The sequence below is a fragment of the Pagrus major genome, chromosome 5 (assembly GCF_040436345.1).
Source record: "Pagrus major chromosome 5, Pma_NU_1.0".
In the NCBI taxonomy this organism is placed as follows: Eukaryota; Metazoa; Chordata; class Actinopteri; order Spariformes; family Sparidae; genus Pagrus; species Pagrus major.
This window is the reverse complement of record NC_133219.1, coordinates 25770595-25788886: the sequence shown is the minus strand read 5'-3', so window position 1 is coordinate 25788886 and position 18292 is coordinate 25770595. Positions and strand designations below refer to the sequence as shown.

The 18292-nt window shown below is 40.0% G+C and overlaps 1 protein-coding gene across 1 annotated transcript in view; it reads left to right on the top strand.

Moving 5' to 3' along the window:
- Positions 1-1515: 1515 nt before the first annotated feature.
- Positions 1516-18292, top strand: part of kif6 (kinesin family member 6) — a 79744-nt gene continuing 62967 nt past the window's right edge. The window contains exons 1-8 of the mRNA XM_073465752.1: positions 1516-1587; positions 3228-3337; positions 4519-4593; positions 10995-11142; positions 11363-11472; positions 13119-13248; positions 17441-17647; positions 18059-18202. Of these exons, the coding sequence (XP_073321853.1) occupies positions 1528-1587; positions 3228-3337; positions 4519-4593; positions 10995-11142; positions 11363-11472; positions 13119-13248; positions 17441-17647; positions 18059-18202 (984 nt within the window). The 5' untranslated portion in view covers positions 1516-1527. The remainder of the gene's footprint in view (positions 1588-3227; positions 3338-4518; positions 4594-10994; positions 11143-11362; positions 11473-13118; positions 13249-17440; positions 17648-18058; positions 18203-18292) is intronic.

Below are 18292 nucleotides of genomic sequence, written 5' to 3'. Positions count from 1 at the left end.
CCTCTTCGTTTCCATTGCTAAGAAGCGGGGAAATAGTGATTAAGCAAGCAGGATTTCTGCAAACAATTACTGTTTGTCATGTGTCATACTCCATGAAAAATATTTGATAAAGCAAAGGTCACAATCGGTATTCAGGAGCCACGTGAGAAAAAGAACATGTGATATTGTCAGCAGAGGGTTGTCAGTAAAATGTGCATTTTTGATTTGGGCGTGAACTGTCCCTTTATTATTATTACTAATTACTAACTATTAATAATTTATGGAAATGTTTGAGTCTCCTTCCCAACTCATCAAATACTGAGGCTTTGGGATTGTAGGTCTAGTCAGCTGCCATCCCAAAGTGTTAGTATTTCACAAGTTGGGATAAAGACTCAAAAATGTCTTCCTTAGAAAGTGGACCTTTAACACTGTGTTGCTCCTGAGTTGTACACCTCCAACATGGCTGCAAGGATGTGTGTTACACCACCTGAAAGCCCTGTAAAAGAAGTTGCTTCTTTGAAGTGTCCTTACTGCTCAAGGGTTGTTCTAACACAAGGTACGACTAGGAGTACCTGCCTTGACAGCTGCTTGAGCCAAACGATTGGAACCACTCACCTGGTAGGCTGTATTTGGGAGAACATACAGGGTTCAGGTGAAATACCAGAAACAGCATGACGCACATACACTGAAATTAGAGACAGGGTCAAAGTCACCCCCCCGTGTGATTTTTGTGTATGTGTGTGTGTGAGCTTGTGCCTGAATGCAAACTGGCTAGTACCTTAAATGACTGTTGCACTCCACTCTGTACATATTTGCCTCACTCTTAGTCCCACAGCATCCGCAAGCATACACACACACACACACACACACACACACACACACACACACACACACACACACACACACACACACACACACACACACACACAATCAACACAAAATACTGCATTTTGTTGTTTCCCATTTCACATTTAACACACTTTGGCCTCTCTATTCTTTCAGTCCCAAAATGCAGAATTTTGGCTTGTGGTTGAACACAACAAAGTTGGTGAAATGCTATAATGCTTCTACTTTTTATCTAATTTTTGTTAAAGCTTTTTCATCTACAACATCTATAGTAGCATTCCCATAGAGGAAGCAGCATTTTGATTAGCACACACACCAGCTGTCAAATGTAGCAGTTTTTGTTGCAGGACTGCACCATGTGCCATTGGCCTAATGTTTGGGGAGTGCCTATGGTGCTGAATACACTTCTGTCAATATGCCCACTACTTCTGACAACGTATTTAAAATGAGAGAGAGAGAAAGAGAGAGAGAAAGAGAGAGAGAGAGAGAGAGAGAGAGAGCAGGATCGATGGAAAGGTTGCTTTACACTAATGAGTCATCTTGACAAGTATAGACGATCTTTGTCAGTGGAGGCGACCGCCGTCACCTCGCAACCAGCCACAACAAACTTCAAAGGGCACAGTACCGCTCGCAAGCTAACCAGCGAGTCTTACTATATGCAAAAGGAAAACAAGAGGACCGAACAGTTTTGTTTTATAGAAAATGGTGAAGCAGACGATACGGATATTTGGTCGCATTAAACCCACTAAGAAAACTGCGTCGGTAAGTTTACGCCTAAAGCTCAATATTTAACAAAGCACAACTCAGAGTGGATATTGAAATAAATGCTAAGGATGTTTATTGAAGCTAGCATAACATTAGCTGATGTTGGCGTTATATTTACGAGGCCTTTCTATATAAGAAGCATGCTGGTTTATACTGCAATTACGTTATTTCTACCAGTTTGAAACGTTATTTTATCACAAAAACAAACATAAAATGGCTTGAACTGCTACAAATACACATGTCGGCATATAGATGGCATAATACTACTAAAATGGCTCCTTTCCATTAAATGTATCAGTAAATTATTCAAGTAATCAAGAATTCACAGTACAGTGCCAGGGCCTGGAACTGGCACTTCTGAATGGAATGCAATCATTGGTAATTAGTGTTATTACACCTGTGCTTTTCTTGCTAAGACATGTCAAACTATCTACTTTATAGTCTTTGTTATCACTTGCTCTTTACAGCAAGCAACCTAAAAACTTTAGAACACAGTAAAGTGACTATACTTTATTTATTGTCTAATGTGTTTGGCTGATATGAGTTTTGAAAGCTTTGAGTTGAAGATGCTAACAGCTTGCGTTTTGGACTGATGTTCAGTATGTTTACATTTAGTCACTTTCGTGCTTAAAACTTAAACTTCTTTGGATATTAAAGCTGCTGTATTAGAATCAGTTCAAGTACAGGGCATCCCATTGACAACCAATCAAAAGTCACCCATACAATAAATATGGAGCCTATTCTGTAAACATCAACTCAGCCATCAAGTTGAAATACGCCAAATTCAGATTTTTAATTTAGGGCCGATGTCTACAGTTGCAATGATTAATGGACGAGAAAAACAGTAAAAGTCTTTTACTATCAGATATGGACGTCTTTGTACACATGTAAAAGAAACAAAACAAAAGTCCATTTCCATGAGAAACCCCCCTGGCAGCACTTTTTTCTCTCTAAAGCTGAATTTATTGTCTGAGCACAGCAGCTGATGGATGAAATAATCAAATTACGTTGAGGGTTTCCCTGGCACTTTAGCTTGATCTGACAATATCCAACAAAATGAAATAAGCACATGTCCATGTGAAGGCAACAGAACAGAGGTGGTCAGGAGGTGATACTGCAGGCAGGGTGACAGTGAAAAACAGTCCAGTCATTTAGAACTTATCTTTTATTCCTGAAACCCTGGGGACTTATTGCATCAGTGTCCATTGGAAACATATGCCAGAACATATGCTGAAGCTCAGAAACAGGGTATGGGTTGTTCAGATTGACCCAGCCAGCCTCACTCTAAATGTCCTCCACTGCTAGAGCTCAGTCTATATTGGTTTAATGTTCTACAGTTTTTCTTGTTTCCCCTGAGGCTTTGGTGAACGGAGGTGAATTTTAGAGCTTGCCTGTACACTCTACACTGATCAGAGCTATTGCTTTCCACAGGATATACGCGTCATAAACTCCATCTGTTCATTTTGGGGCCAGGAATACTCAAACCACAAGTGGTCAAAGTTATATTTTAAACCTAACATGATGTACTGTCTTTGTGTTTAAGTTGGGTTGCATGTATGGTACCACATACTGTACCATAACAGCATACAAATCATAAACCATATGACTGGCTCTACTGTTGTCTCTGGCTCCCTCAGGTGTACTCTGTGGACAATGAGGAGCAGACAGGTGCTTTTCTGGAGTTTGTGGTGCCCAGGGACCTGGCTGATGGCTTTGTAAACAACAAGAGGGAGTGCTACAAGTTCAGGTAGGATGTCAGATAGCTGTATTTGTAACCTTCCATTGGCTTTCTTTCCTAAGTCAGCCAAATAATTTGGCCTCAAATAATTTTAAATTAAACTGGTATGGTCTTTGAAGTAATAATTTAAATCATTTTTACATCTACATACTCTATCGCTATATGTCTATCTGCTCTGACACTGTAGAGTAGTGATTGGACTTTTTTTGTATTTGCTATATACTTCAGGAAGCATCTCTTTCAACAGACCAGTCCAATCTGTTTTTATCTTCTATATTTGTAAAAGTAACAATTGGTTGTTTATAGAAATAAGATTAATAATAAGTATAACTGCATACAGCCTACATGAAGCGTCTTCATAATATCGGTATAATTAGCTTCAGTCTCACTTGTAGGCTTGTGTAGAACATCAAAACAATGACAACCACCTGAAGTTATTCTAAATTGGAAAAAACAGTCTTGAATTCTTTCAAATGACCACTTCAACTGTTGATTTCAATTATGGTTTAGCTAGAGTCTGCAAGAGAGGTGTAACTGTAGAGTTTTGAATAAATAAAGATAACACAACATAGAGGAAGGCGTGTTGCCCACCATTGCTCTAAATGTTGCATAAGAACTTTTCCCATGAGCATTGCATCCACCAGCTCTGTTAGTACAGAGCCAGAACATCTGTTTAACGCTGGTGGTGAGGGCTGCAGCCTTATATACCCTCTGGGCAGGGCCCATGCCACGCTTCCAAGCCCTAAATTCACAGTTAGAGAGTCAGACAGCAGTGGACACTGGGAGCTTTTGAAAACCACTCAGTCTTAAAATAGCCTGTGGAGGTTCCCTTTTGCCCTTATTGAAATAAAATTTCCACATTTAACAGTTTTCCTGGGCGGATTCCTCTCACATCGCTCTCATCTCTTGTGGGTTAAAACATGATGGGTTGAGACTGTTTTAGAAAACAGAATGACTAAACTCCTCCTTGGCCACTTGGCCAATTAAATGGACTATTGTGCTTATTCAGTACTGCTGTGGGTAACTGTGTTGAGCCTTTGTATTTGAGATAAACCAGCAATGTTAATTTCTAATTTCTTTTAAGTATATTATAGTAGTACATTCTGATTTATTTTGTTATGTTAAATGTGTCATGGCGGTGGTGTCTTTATGCATCTCATCTCCTCTCACTTTGTCTCACCTTTGTCCAGGTTCCAAAAGGTTTTTGATCAAGCAGTCAAACAAGAAGAAATATTTGAAAACATTGCCAAACCAGTTGCAGACAGGTAAAATCTTACTATCACTGTACAGAAACATGTAAAAAAGAAATGTATTATTGTATTATTACCAGGTAATTATGAAAGTTTCTATAATAACTTTAAAACCCTTAAAACATCAAACTTTTTATACCCATTCACAAATCACATAAATCATTAATCACCTCCATGTTGTGGTCAGGCCACACAGGCTTTAGCCAGCCTTGTTGACAGGAAGTCAGTAAGTCTTAGCTTTCTTTAAGATGGAAATGGAGGGTGCCTGTGATTTCTGGCATGCTTTACACACTTAAACTGCTAAGTGGACAGGCGAGATGGCACACTGTGCTATCATGAGTGAGAACATTTTCAAGCCACAACAGACCTATACCATGTATTGTAGCTGCTCACTGAGCTGTTGTTTAATTTGTCATCCACAGTACCACATTCATTAGATTCGCCTGCTGAAAATGTTTAGCCCTCAAGATCAACAATACAAGTAATTTGTCAATACTATTTAATTTAATGGAAATAGGGAATTCACCTGGGCCTGTTGTAAATGTAAAATGTAAAATATTTTAAATATATTTTGTTTGAATACTAATATACCAATATATCAAATTAGTTTTATTGGTTAAAGATATAACATGGAACATTTCTTCATTTAAGTGTCTAAAAACGACTTTTGTTATACAGTATCTTTTGTTGAGTTGTGTACTTACATTATCCTGTAGTTTCATCAAAAGCTAACAGTGCATTTCAATTAGATGCCTACTGCTTTAACTTCAGGGAGAGACCTGAACATGAACATTTCTGCCCGAGTTGCATGGATAGATTTTCATTAGCAATGGTGGTTGTTTAACAAAGATAGCAACTCCTGTGATCCAACACAACTTATGTCTTTTGAATTGATTAAGGCCTAGTCCACATGTACACAGGTATTTTTTGAAACGTTTTTTTTTTTAAATCTCTATCCAGACAAGCATTTTAGCACTATTTCAGAAATAATCTTATCTTTTAATAATCTAATCCAACACACCTGAAAACGCATATCCCATGCCCATTCATTTACACTGGGCATGCACATGCTGTTGTAAACAGGATCCAGATGGTATACCCTGGTTGGTTGCTTATTACAGAAAACAATATGAATGAAGTAGTCTGGGGGATGACCGGGAGGTCAGGGTGCGTAGCAGGAGGCCGGCGGTGAAGTTAGAGGCCCTCTGTGTCTCCCCATACCATGGAGAGGCACTGGAGGACACTGGAAAACACTGGAACTGGCTTGGGTGAAACACAGGGTAATCACAGGAGATGGAAATGCACAGGAGAAGAAACAGGATGAGGGTGACTGTGGCTCAGGGGTAAAGCCAGCGTCTTGTTATCGGAAGGTCGCTGGTTCAAATCCCCTGGTCTGCATGTCAAAGTGTCCTTTGGCAAGATGTGCTGGTCAGCAGCCACCGCCATAAGTGTATGTATGAATTACTGTAAGTTGCTTTGGACATAAGTAAGTAAAGCTTATTTAATATCGCAGTCACAAGGTGCTTACAAGTACGATAACAACCAAAACGTAAAAAAATGGCAAAAGGGAGGAAAAAACAAAAAATTAAAATAAGTAAAAGCATACAGATCACAACGCAAGATAGCAGCAGGTGAGACAAAGGCCAATTTGAATAAATAAGTCTTCAGTTGCCTTTTAAAAGCCTCAACAGAGACTGCATAAGTCTATCGGAAGAGCATTCCACAGAGTTGGGGCCACTTCTTCAAAGGCATGGTCACCTTTAGTTTTTAGACGAGAGTTGGGCACAACCAGTAACCCCTGTTTAGAGGACCTAAGTGACCTATTAGGGAGATTGGGATGGAGCAGATCAGAAAATGAAATTAACAGGAAGCCAATATAAAGAGTGTAAAACTGGCATGATGTGTGTCATCCTGCTGGACCTGGTCAACAGCCTTGCAGCAGCGTTCTGGACTAATTGAAGACGGTCTAGAGATGAGTTGTTGAGGCAGGAAAAAAGAATTACAGTAGTCTAACCGCAATGAAATTAAAGCATGGATTATCATTTCTAACTCATACTGTGATACAATGGATCTGAGTTTAGCAATGTTTCTTAGATGTAAAAAAAAACGTGCAGGTTGATAATTTGGTGTGATTTTCAAAATGCATTGACTGGTCAAATATAACACTGAAGTTTCTAAGACTGGTCTGTACAGTAGAGGACATGGAACCAATACACTGAGCCATCTTAGAAGCTCTGCCATCTGAGGTAATGATGAGGACTTCAGTCTTATCCGAGTTCAGCTGGAGATGGTTGTTTGTCATCCAGTCCTTAATGGCCAAGGAGGCTGATTACCCTCCTGATGTTTTCAACAGTATCTCTATCAGGAGTTTACATTTAAATTTTCAAGGCTCCAACTGCTTTAGAAAAAACTGCAAGAACTAAGATGGTTGCCCAGATGTCTTTGTAATATGCTCAACAAAAATATAAACTCAACACTTCTGCTCCCATATTTCACAAGCTGGAGTAAAAAATGTAAGTCTATGTATGCAGTTTATGAGTAGAGGTACAGATATATATTATTTTGGTGCATCTCCATCTGCATAAAGTTGATCAGGTTGTTGATTGTGGTCTCTGGAGTGTTGATTCACTAATCTTCAGTTGCTCAGTGAAGTTGCTGGATGTTGATAGGAAGTGGAACAGGCAGTCAAACACATTGATCTAGAGCATCCCAGACATACAAAATGTCCACCTGGTGGACATTCCTGCAATCAACATGCCAATTGCATGCTCCCTCAAATCTCACTACATCTGTGGCATTGTGTTGTGTGATAAAACTGCCCATTTGAGAGTGGTCTTTTATTGCAACCAGCCCAGGGCACACCTGTGCACTAATCATGCTGTTTAATTTGCATCTTAATATGCCACAACTGTGAGGTGGATGCCTTGTCTTGTGTTGATGTTTTTGTTGAGGTGGAAAGTAGATAAGTGTAAGCTTTACAATTGGATATCAGCAGAAATTTTAATGTCATGCATCCCTACCAGATGTTTATAAATAAATAAATCTAATTTGGTTTTGATCAAAAATTATTTTGTCATAATGCCAAAATACAGTTTCTTCCTTTAACTTTGAGATACCTCTATACACAATTTCCACTCCATTTCTACAAAGGGAAACAGAGTCTGTCAGAGCTTCACTCCTTGCCCAGACTAAGTCTAAATGAGGTCTGACTTCCAAAAGAAAAACTAGCTAAGAGGAGAGAGAATTTATTTGGAATTTCCTGTGATCAAATGTTGGTTGTGTTGTTGTTATGTGAACACGGTTCTTCCTCTCATCCTTGCCAAACTCTGCCCTCTTGGCTCAATCTAGCCCCACCATCAACTAGACATTCCACCCAGCCTTCTTAGTCACAATAGGAGCTATTTGTGGATCCCCACAACTGCTTTGCATTATCTTTGCTATTTGAAGACTTATGAAAAACATTGTGAGATGTCTGGATTGGCTTGGATGTGTTTGACCTGACTCACTGGTTCACTGACTTGGGTATTAGTTTATCCTCTCAAGCCAAGCATTTATCAGTTCTCCCTTTGTGTGGCAGATGGTAAACATCAGTTTAAAAACATCAGTTTAAAAACATCAGGTAACATCCAGGCTATGTCTTGCCATATCAATTTGAGCTTGGTGTCTTTTGGTCTATGATATAACTATAATGTCTGCAGCCAAGCAGACACTACTCATCCTGTCTACCCATGACCAATCTGTCACCCCAATCAGACAGTTTTTAGTCCACTGTCAGTTATTTGCCTACTCTGCAAGAGGGCTGTTTACACACTAAGTTATAACATTTTAAATCCAGTTCCGCAGTGGCTAAAAGGCTGCCTTGTCAGTCCACATTTCCTATTGAAATATGTTGCCATCGAACACAGTTATAGACCTAGACTACAAAAGGTATTGAAAGAAGATTTGAACAGAACTTTAGTTGGGACTGACATCAACTAAGCTCTGTAAAACCCTCTTGATAACCATGAAGCTTATGTTGATGCTGAGGTGGTACAAGTTACAGAAGCACTTACGTCCACAGAAATCACAAACAGATTTAGACTGACAGAATGTTTTTCATTCAAAACATTCATTCAGGGTTTGTCAGGAGTCACTTTGAATCCCAGCAGTTTTGCTGTCACCACACTTAAACTCAGTTTCATGCATGTAGGCGCCTATCCTCTCAACTAGCAATAACTTTCAGGTTGTTGTTTTGGTTTGCACTCATACTTGGTGCAATTCAAGTTTAACCAAAAGGTCTAACTTGTTTACTTGCACACTAGTCTCTGTCTCTGCTGTGGTGTAATCAAAACCAGTCATTTCAACCCCAATACAGTAGTCTAAAAACAAACTAGTATTAACAGCTCCAGAAGAAGAAGAGCCAATGTAATGAATTTGGGCTGGCAGGGCAAACCCTCTATCTGCAATCGGTAATCCCATTTCAGATGGCTGTGAAAGCTGCAGCCCAAGTTCAAAGAAAAATAGGGGTGTGGTCAGTTTTACCCTTAACCCTATTACATCAAAAGATTGGACATACTGCTTCTCATTAAAACAACAGGAAGAAAAAGGATCTTTTGGACGATGAGTTGCCAGTATCCAGGAAAGCTGAGGTGTAAACAGGAACAAGCATTGGGAAACGCCCAAGCCTCAGTGGCAAGGCCCAGGCCGCATCATTAACATTGACATTAAACTAAACACTGGGCCTGTGTCTTTTCTCCCGGCTGCCAATCACTGCCATGACTCACACTAGATCAAATGGATGCCCAATGGCTGTCCAAGTCTGCCCATCCAACCACCATTCTCATGAGTGAACGTAGTGTTTTATATAAACTGACTGTAGTTTTTTCCCTTACGCTTCTCATGCAGGGTGTGGAATTGTACAGCACACAGGAGGGAAACCCACACATTGCTCAAATACTGGGTTGGCAATTCTATTAGAATAAGAGAGAGGCATACGTTTATTTATAATTCATCTTGAAAAGTATAGTGTCAAGATATCCTTTTCCCTGCAATTGGCAAGTTAAAGAGCAATTTTTTTACCCTCACCTTTGATCCAGGCTTGTGTGTCAGAGGCCCCTCTATCATTTTACTATTTTATCCTGGTTTATTTCCAAGACTACAGTTCTTTATGCCAACTTATCCTACCTCATATGAATGTCATCATATTGGATGTTCATTTAATTCAAACAGAACTACATACCTTTGGTTTCCATGGCCCTGAGCACGTGCATAAGGGCATTTCAGTGCCAAACCCAAATTCACCGGGCTGTGCCTAGTTGAGTGGGTTTGGGCCTTTTCCTTCACTCATACTCTGAGACATTCCTCCCTTACCGGCAGATGTCTGTTGCCATACCTCTTCTCCACTCACTGCCATCTTTTCCTATGGATTTAAAGTGTCACATTCTATTTACTCAGACTTTTGGTGTCTGCTTAGGGATATACTTGACAGCCCATTGCACTCTTGCAAATTAGGGTGGTGATGTCATAGGAGGTACACCATGCAAAACAGCAAGAATAAGGTTACATTTGCAGACAAAGAGAAGCATTCTATGTCACTGAGGATGAATTTTTAAAGGAAAACAATTATCTGTTGGCCCATTGTTTTGTTTGGTTGCATGTATTTCACCGTCTTTAAAAAGAGCACAGCAGTGATCATAAACTGTTTATCATGTTTGTTCTCATCTGTTCTTATGTTCTCATGGACTTGCGTCATCTTCTGTAAACCAATGCTATTCCAAGAATGTCTACTATGTCTACTTGTAAAACACGTCTGTTTTTACAGTTGCAATTTACAATTAATCTTCATCTGTTGTCAACTACTGCAACTATTTTGATAATTGATTTGAGTTGTTTTCTGACGAAAAAAGGTCAGAACTCTGTCATTGCAGCTTCATAAATGTGAATATTTCTGGTTTATTTCCTCCTCTATAACAGTAAACTGAATATCTTTGGGTTGTGGACAAAACAAGACATTTGAAGACATCATCTGTGGCTAAGGAAAACACTGATCAACATTTTTCACAATTTTCTGACATTTTATAGATCAAACAACTAATCGATTAATAATTGACAGATGACAATGAACTGTATGAATGAAAATGAAAATAATTGTTTTTTGCAGCCCTACTTATTTTGCCAATTATAGTCAATTGGCCCGAACAAATTGGAAAACAACAAATTGGATGTGGAAGAATGTCTTTTTCTTAAAATTGTAAGTCTGTATAATATCTAGTTTTCATATTCAATAAGAAGCAGATAAGCAGTGTCTATTATTGGTTTCATTTCCATAAGCTTCATGCTCTTGGTGTTCACGACCTTGACTGGTAGTTATGGTTGTTAATTGTGTGTGTGTGCGTGTGTCTCTGTGGTTGTTTGTCTGTGCTTATTTGTCTGTGCAGTGTATTGGATGGCTATAATGGCACCATATTTGCCTATGGCCAAACGGGCAGTGGGAAGACCTTTACCATCACAGGAGGTGCAGAGCACTACAGTGATCGTGGCATTATTCCCCGCACCCTTTCGTACCTGTATGAACGCATCAGCAAGGTCAGCACAGTTAACTTATTTTTTCGATTAATTTAAAAAGGTGTCAGTTTTACTGGTACATACAGGCCACATACATCGATATATCGAAGAAAACATCACATAATATCCTACTGACTCTCTACCATCATTAATTAATTAGTATCTACAGTAAATTTAAACTTTACTTTTTCCATCTTCATGCACCCAGTCCAATGTTACCTACTATATTTTTGCTCCACAGGACAGCAGTATGGTTTACACCTCACACGTCTCCTACCTGGAGATCTACAACGAGATAGGATATGACCTTCTGGATTCCTGTCATGAAGCATCTCGACTGGAAGACCTACCGTCAGTGTTCTTTTATTGGAAAATTTGCCAAACAGTTGCAACAGACATCCCATTACAAACACAAAACAGAAACAATTAGATTTATATAGTGTATATTTCACCTTGAAAACATGCACTTATAAGTGATAGAAACACTTATTTCAAAGTTGAAAAGACCAATCATCTCTGGCTGATTATACTCCCAGACACTTGTGGGTTTAGCTGAGCCTAATTCCTGAACAGCTATTTGTCGGCCTGGCCCAGAGTCTGCATGTGGTGAAATATGGAGACTCCAGTATTTACCACCTCACTTCAAACTGCCAGCTAACATAATGAGACTGTGGGACAGCAATGGATGTGGTCAACCTGGTGGCAGACTCTGCCACTGGAGTGGTCATGTGGAGAAATAGCTTTTCATAGCTAGTTGCTGCTGCAGCTGGTCTCAGGGGAATTTTTTTTTTGTATCCATCTACTTCATTTTCTCACTCATTCTTTGTTGTCCTCCTCTGCCTCCCTTCCTACCTTGCCCTGTCTTGGAGACTGCCTCTATCTCACTGCTCATCCTGTTTCATCCTGCTATATCCTGTCTTTTTTCTGCTCATCTTTCTTTGTAATTATAAATTCCATCTGTCTGGAGGTTTGTCTGTGGCTAATGTTATTTTCCCCTTTTTTTTGCCTAAATTTGTCATACTCAATACTTTTTCATCTCAAAGCAGACTTTGGACTTCCAAGCGCGACATCGTTTTGGTACATCATTTTGGTGTTTGTCTTGTATTTTCTTGTACTTGTCCCATTTCAGTTTCTTCTCTCCTTTCGCAGAGGATCCAGCTCAAGGTTTTGATACCCACAAATCACAGTCTTCTGGAAATAGACAGTGCCCGTTGTTAACCGTGCTGTGGCCACACTTGCTGATTCAAGGAGAAGCTGTGGCACTGACAAATGTCTCTCTTTAACTGCTGTCTACTTCTGTCTTTCACTACCTAGCCCTCCTTTTTTCTCTGACATTCTTGCCCTCCTTTTTTCTTGTTTTACTTCGTCTTGTCTCCATCTGTGCATTATTTCCATCATGCATCCAGAATTCCATCCTGTAAAGACTCAAAAGTCTATCACTATTCACATCTATCATCTATCTTTGAGTGTAAAAATCCATTAATAAAACCCTGTTTTGGATTGGTGGGGCTGTTTAGGAAAATAATCCTGCCAGGGTACAGACATTTAACCTTTTTTTTTTTTTTTTTTTTTTTAAACCAAACTATCTCAGTTACCCACACATTAACATAATTATCCACTTGTGTTCTTCAGTCATGTTAAACTCTGACATCTCTATCCAGTAGCCATACTGTCACAACCCTGGTGGCGTGATTGAAATTATATGATAGGATCACAGGAGTCATTCATGCTGTGTTTCAGAGTGCTTGGTGTGTGCTAGAACCAATCAACTGTTCCGTCTGCTATCAAGTTATGAACCCCCAGATAGATAAAGCGCATGTGACAAACTGGGTCGCAGCCCACAGTGACTTGCAGATGTGGTTTGTTTGGATTTAAATCTGAGCAAGGCCAAGGCAACATGAGGGAAATGGATGACATAACAGATAATTTGTTTTTCATAATTGCATCAGTGTTGGATTATTTAGATTTTGACCTTTAATCCGTTTTTTCCCCTCCAGAAAAGTAATGATCATGGAGGATCCAGACCAGAACATCCATCTCAAGAACCTGTCACTGCAGCACTCAGCAAATGAGGAGGAGGCTCTGAATCTGCTCTTCCTGGGTGACACTAACCGTATGATTGCAGAAGTAAGAAAGAAGGAAACATGCTTCGATCATCTAGAAATTGGAAGTCTTCCCTATTTTTTTATGTGTGTGATCCTCAGCCAAAATACCTCTGAAAACATCTCAGGATAGTCGTATTGACATCATTCCAGCGTTTCACTACAGTTTCAATGTCTATATCTGTAGAATATGTGTCACAGACATGAAATAAAATATACACAACAGGTGAAGGGCAGTATTTTCCCCTTTCTCTCTGTCTCAATTCAATTGGGCTTTATTTGTTACGGTGAGGTTACTTTTCTAGGACCCAAATGCAGAGCACGGAGACAGGAAGTCAGTGAGTAAATTATTTATTTTTACAAACTGTGATCTCCAGGGGGTAATGTTGAGGAGGAGACTAGACTTACAGGCAGGCAGGCAGGCAGGTAGGCAAGCAGGCAAGCAGGGTTGACTGGAGCCGGCATGGAGGAACACAGGAGAGCAGGGAAGCAGGAAGCCGAACAGAACGGCTCTGGAGATCTCTGCAGGAGCCAAAGACATCAGCACAAAGGCAAAAACACAGAAAACACGGAACACTCTGAGTGTATAGAAAATACAAAAATGGCAGCACTGAAGTCACCGTAAGGGATGCAATAATCTAGCGCCGAAGTGGTGGAGAGACCAGGTAGATAAAGCCAGAGGGTGATGAGTTGATCTGGAACAGGTGTGCCACTCTGCTGCTGCTGCTGCTGCTGCTGCTGCTGCCACGCCCACAGACACACACACTCAGGAGAAGGAGCAGGTGAGGGAGAAAAGGAGGGGGGAAAAGCAGATAGGGAGAACAGAACACAGAAAAACAACAGGGCTGCTACAGTAGCACCATGCCATTATTGGCATGAAAGTTTTACAACAATGTTGCCAAAGCATCAAAACACAACTTGTCCAAACATTCAGACAGAACATAACAAATAACAACACAAACACAACACCAAGATTGATTTACATTAATTATATATACAGTATATACAGTGTGTGTGTGCGTGTGCACAATTGTCTCTCTCTCTTTCTTTTTGTCTCTTTCTTTCTCTCTTTCCCTCTCTCTCTCTCTCCACTTACAGAAATTTATGACTTCCACTTGTAATCCACATACACTACATGTAGTGTTCTAAGTAATAATTGTATCCAGAATGCACAAATACATGACCACTCCCATGGGAAGTGGCATAAAGGATATTTTTTATCAACACATGCATTATGCACTCTAAAGGGTACCTCAAGACCCTTCTAAAATATTATTTTTGTCCCCTGTGGTCCCTTTGACCATGTTTTTTCCCCAGTAAAATCAAGCATTCTCTTTGTAATTTTTTGTTTATGTTGTGGTGGCTCTTTTCTATGCTGGGACACCCAGACTCCTCATGCTGATGAGAACTGTGGTGGGTCAGCTTTTGCTTGGCAACCTGAGGTTTGAAGCAAATGGCTGGTCTCACCTTATTTACTCGTATCGCAAGTTTGTAAGTAGAAGAGTAAAAGTGAACTGGGTAATTAGATTTCAATCAGAGACTTGCTTTTCATTTTTAACCAGTCTTTCAAAGTCGGGTTTTGATGTCGCTGGGATTCACCCTTAAAGCAAAAAAAAAAAAAAAAAAAAAAAAAAGTTTCTTCTGAACTTGGAAATGGGTTTAGTAGTTAGTATCCTGTCACATAGATTTTGTGGTGTATAAGAAAATGAGTCAAGAACACACCTACTACTCCGCTTAGGGGGGGGGGGGGGGGGGGATATCAGTATGGCAATACACAACATTTGTTTCCTTCCTTTAAACATTTTAAGGCCCGAACTGTTCAGCTTTCTGACAGTTTAGTCTTTTGCCTTTTGCGTTTTGCCTTTTTCTTTTTCAGTTAGAGCAACGTTGTGACATATCCTAGACAATTGTTTTGTCATTATTATCATGGGCAATGGACCATGACATTATTGTACCGTAAGTTACTCTGTGATTACCAACCCTATGGTCCACTGAACTAGCCCATTGCCAAAACAATTTGCATTTGTTTTTCATCTACCTTGAGGACCACTTCTGTTACACCTGGGGGTATATTTCAATGGAAACACATTCATGGATGTTATATTATTCTGTTGATGAGGTGTTGCACAGTTCAGCAGGGTGCTTCTGGGACAGTCAACCCACACAAAGACTATTGTGAACTTGTTCTCTCTGGAACTTCTTCACAAGAAAACTCCTCTTGAGTTCCAAGCAAACAAAGCACCATCAACATAGTGAATTTACTGCTGCCAGAAACCTCTCAGTAGTCCCCGCTCCACATAGACTTCCAATAAAATAAACAGTAATGCTTTCTTTCTCCTCTTGCCCCCAGCCATGTGGATAAAAGATGACACATTCACTCTACACTCAGCGGACAGTGAGCTCACCCGCTTTGAGACTTGGCAATCCCCTCTTCACTTTTATTGGACAGGAAATAAAATACACCTTCTCAACTTCTCACCCTTCCTTCAACCTCTTCAGGAAACATTTCACCCATATGGTCATTTTTTTCTGAATCCCTTTTTTACTTCTCGTCGCATTTCTACATCCTAACTCCCTCTTGAACTTGTGGGGGTGAGTAGGATGCGTATAATATTAATATATAGTATTATAAGTGTTTGGGGGTTGTAAGAGTGTCCGTTTATGCTGACCCAATGCAGTACTGTGTGTGGTCAGCATGTGGTGTATGTAAGATCAACATGTGGTCAAGTGAGAACTCAGGAGAATAAAGGAAGTGAGGTTGCATTGCCCTGCTGTGTTTTCACAACTAAGACATATTTCAATGCTCCTGTGTGGACACTATTCCCTCTGTGGGTATTAACACAATGTCTGTAACCATTTAAATGTACAGGACATACTGTACTTGATGCACTTTCCAGGACTTCCATAGAAATCTCTGTATAAATTTTCACCCCGTGTGACGCGTGTCACACTTCCATTGAAGTTTCATGAGTTTTTGAGCACCTTTAGCTCCTGGAAAATGCTGGTAAGGAGGAAAGCAGGAAGGAGGGAAGGAAGGAAGAATTTATTGCATTTTAAGGGGGTACTCGCACCGATCGGTGCTTGGTCCCTAATAAAGTTGAATCAATGCCTTATTAAATCAGTTATACAAAAGCTGACCATTATAACCTCCATAAGGACAGTATTCATTGTGGGGCGGTTGTATTACACTGCTGGCTGTTTGGAAATTGCCAAACTAACAGTATGGGCCACTGTTCAAGGTTGGACCTGGTTGCAGTTGGTTGGTGTGGAAAATAGCTGTCAGTGGGGTGACTGATGTCTTGAACATGGACCCTTACCTTTGACCCTGTATTCAATTCTATTAAGTATGTGAGCCCTAGTCAACATCTAAGGGCTGCTTCATATTACTTTCAGGGATACCCTGAGTAGCAAACACGAAGGGAATTTGGACTGAGGAAAGAGATGATAGCGGTGGGTTAAGATAGTGAAAGATCTGTCATGAACTGTCTTGACCTTAACAAGAAGGTGTTGGCACAAGTCATGGAAATGGCCTGGCATGTTGATGATCGTGTTTTCAATCAGAGGGTTAAAGTAAGTCATGTCAATGTCTTAGATCAATGACCACAGATAGAACCAAATCTGAACCCGTAAGCTTTATCAGAAACTACCGTAATTAAAATTAAGTTGTACTATCAAGATATAGCCTACGTTTAAAATCTGTTATTTAAAACCAAAATCATGTGTCCAACAGAAAGAAGTCAATGATCAGCACTGTCAGGGAATGTCCATTTCCTCTGTTGACTCTCTCTTTGAGGGTGCCATGAGTAACTCCTCTAGTTAATAAGGTTTGTTTGTGCAGAGTGACTCATGTTCTATTTCTGTCTCCCCCTGGTTTCAACCTGACTTCTGCTGTTCCAGTGACCATCTGAAAAGCAACCTCAACTTTTCTAAAGCCGCCACCATGTGTTTACTGCTCATCGGTTACACATGGTGCGGCTTTGATTTTCAACCAGCAGGAGCTTGAAAAAATAAGAATCAAAGGAAACATGTTTTTTGTTGTTTTGAATATGGAAAGTACCGCAAATAGAGAATAAAATTCCCTTCTTCTGCTTTTTTTCTGTCCACCATGTGTACTAATTTTAGAAGATTCAAATTACTCTCACACAGAACAAAGAATATTGCAGCCTTTTCAAAGTGTTCTTTCACTACTCGACTCTCCTTTCTTCTCTCTTCTCTAGACTCCAATGAACCAGGCATCCACACGCTCCCACTGTATTTTCACTGTGCACTTATGCAGACGTGAGCAGGGCTCGGCCACCCTGCGGCGCTCCAAGCTCCACCTGGTGGACCTGGCTGGATCTGATAGAGTTAGCAAGACCGGCCTGAATGGGCAACTGCTTACTGAGGCCAAGTACATCAACCTCTCCCTCCACTACCTGGAGCAGGTAGCTACTTCTTAGACATATTTCTTTATTTAAAATAATAAATTGTACAAACAATTTAATATTTAAAATACATATGTTGTAAATAATGAAACATATTGTGGTATACAATATTTTTATTTATTTCATTTACTGTGTATGATATGGCACAGCAATTTTCGACCATGAGAAAAAAATAGTTAATTTCCTGTTCCTCCATTTCTAAGTTCATCATAATTCATTTTATGCCAGACACTTGCCTTTGATTAATGGCCATCTTGAAGCTACTGCATGAACAGTAATGACCCACACTGTTGGAAAGACTAATTGCCTTTCCTTTCAGGCATTATGTTAGGATCTGGCATTTAATTTCCATCCTCCATTTCTGTCTTTAGTTACATATCATTTACCCTTTTCACTGCTTTCTTCCTTCAGGTGATCATTGCTCTGTCAGAGAAGAACCGTTCCCATATTCCGTACAGGAACTCCATGTTGACCTCTGTGCTGAGGGACAGCCTTGGGGGCAACTGCATGACTACAATGATTGCCACTTTGGCAGTGGAAAAGAGGAACCTTGATGTAAGTACGGTCTACCTTAGGCCATGTTCAGACAGAATATTCTGTTAGATTGCCAACAAAGTGAGGGGAAACAAGATTTTTGAAATAAAA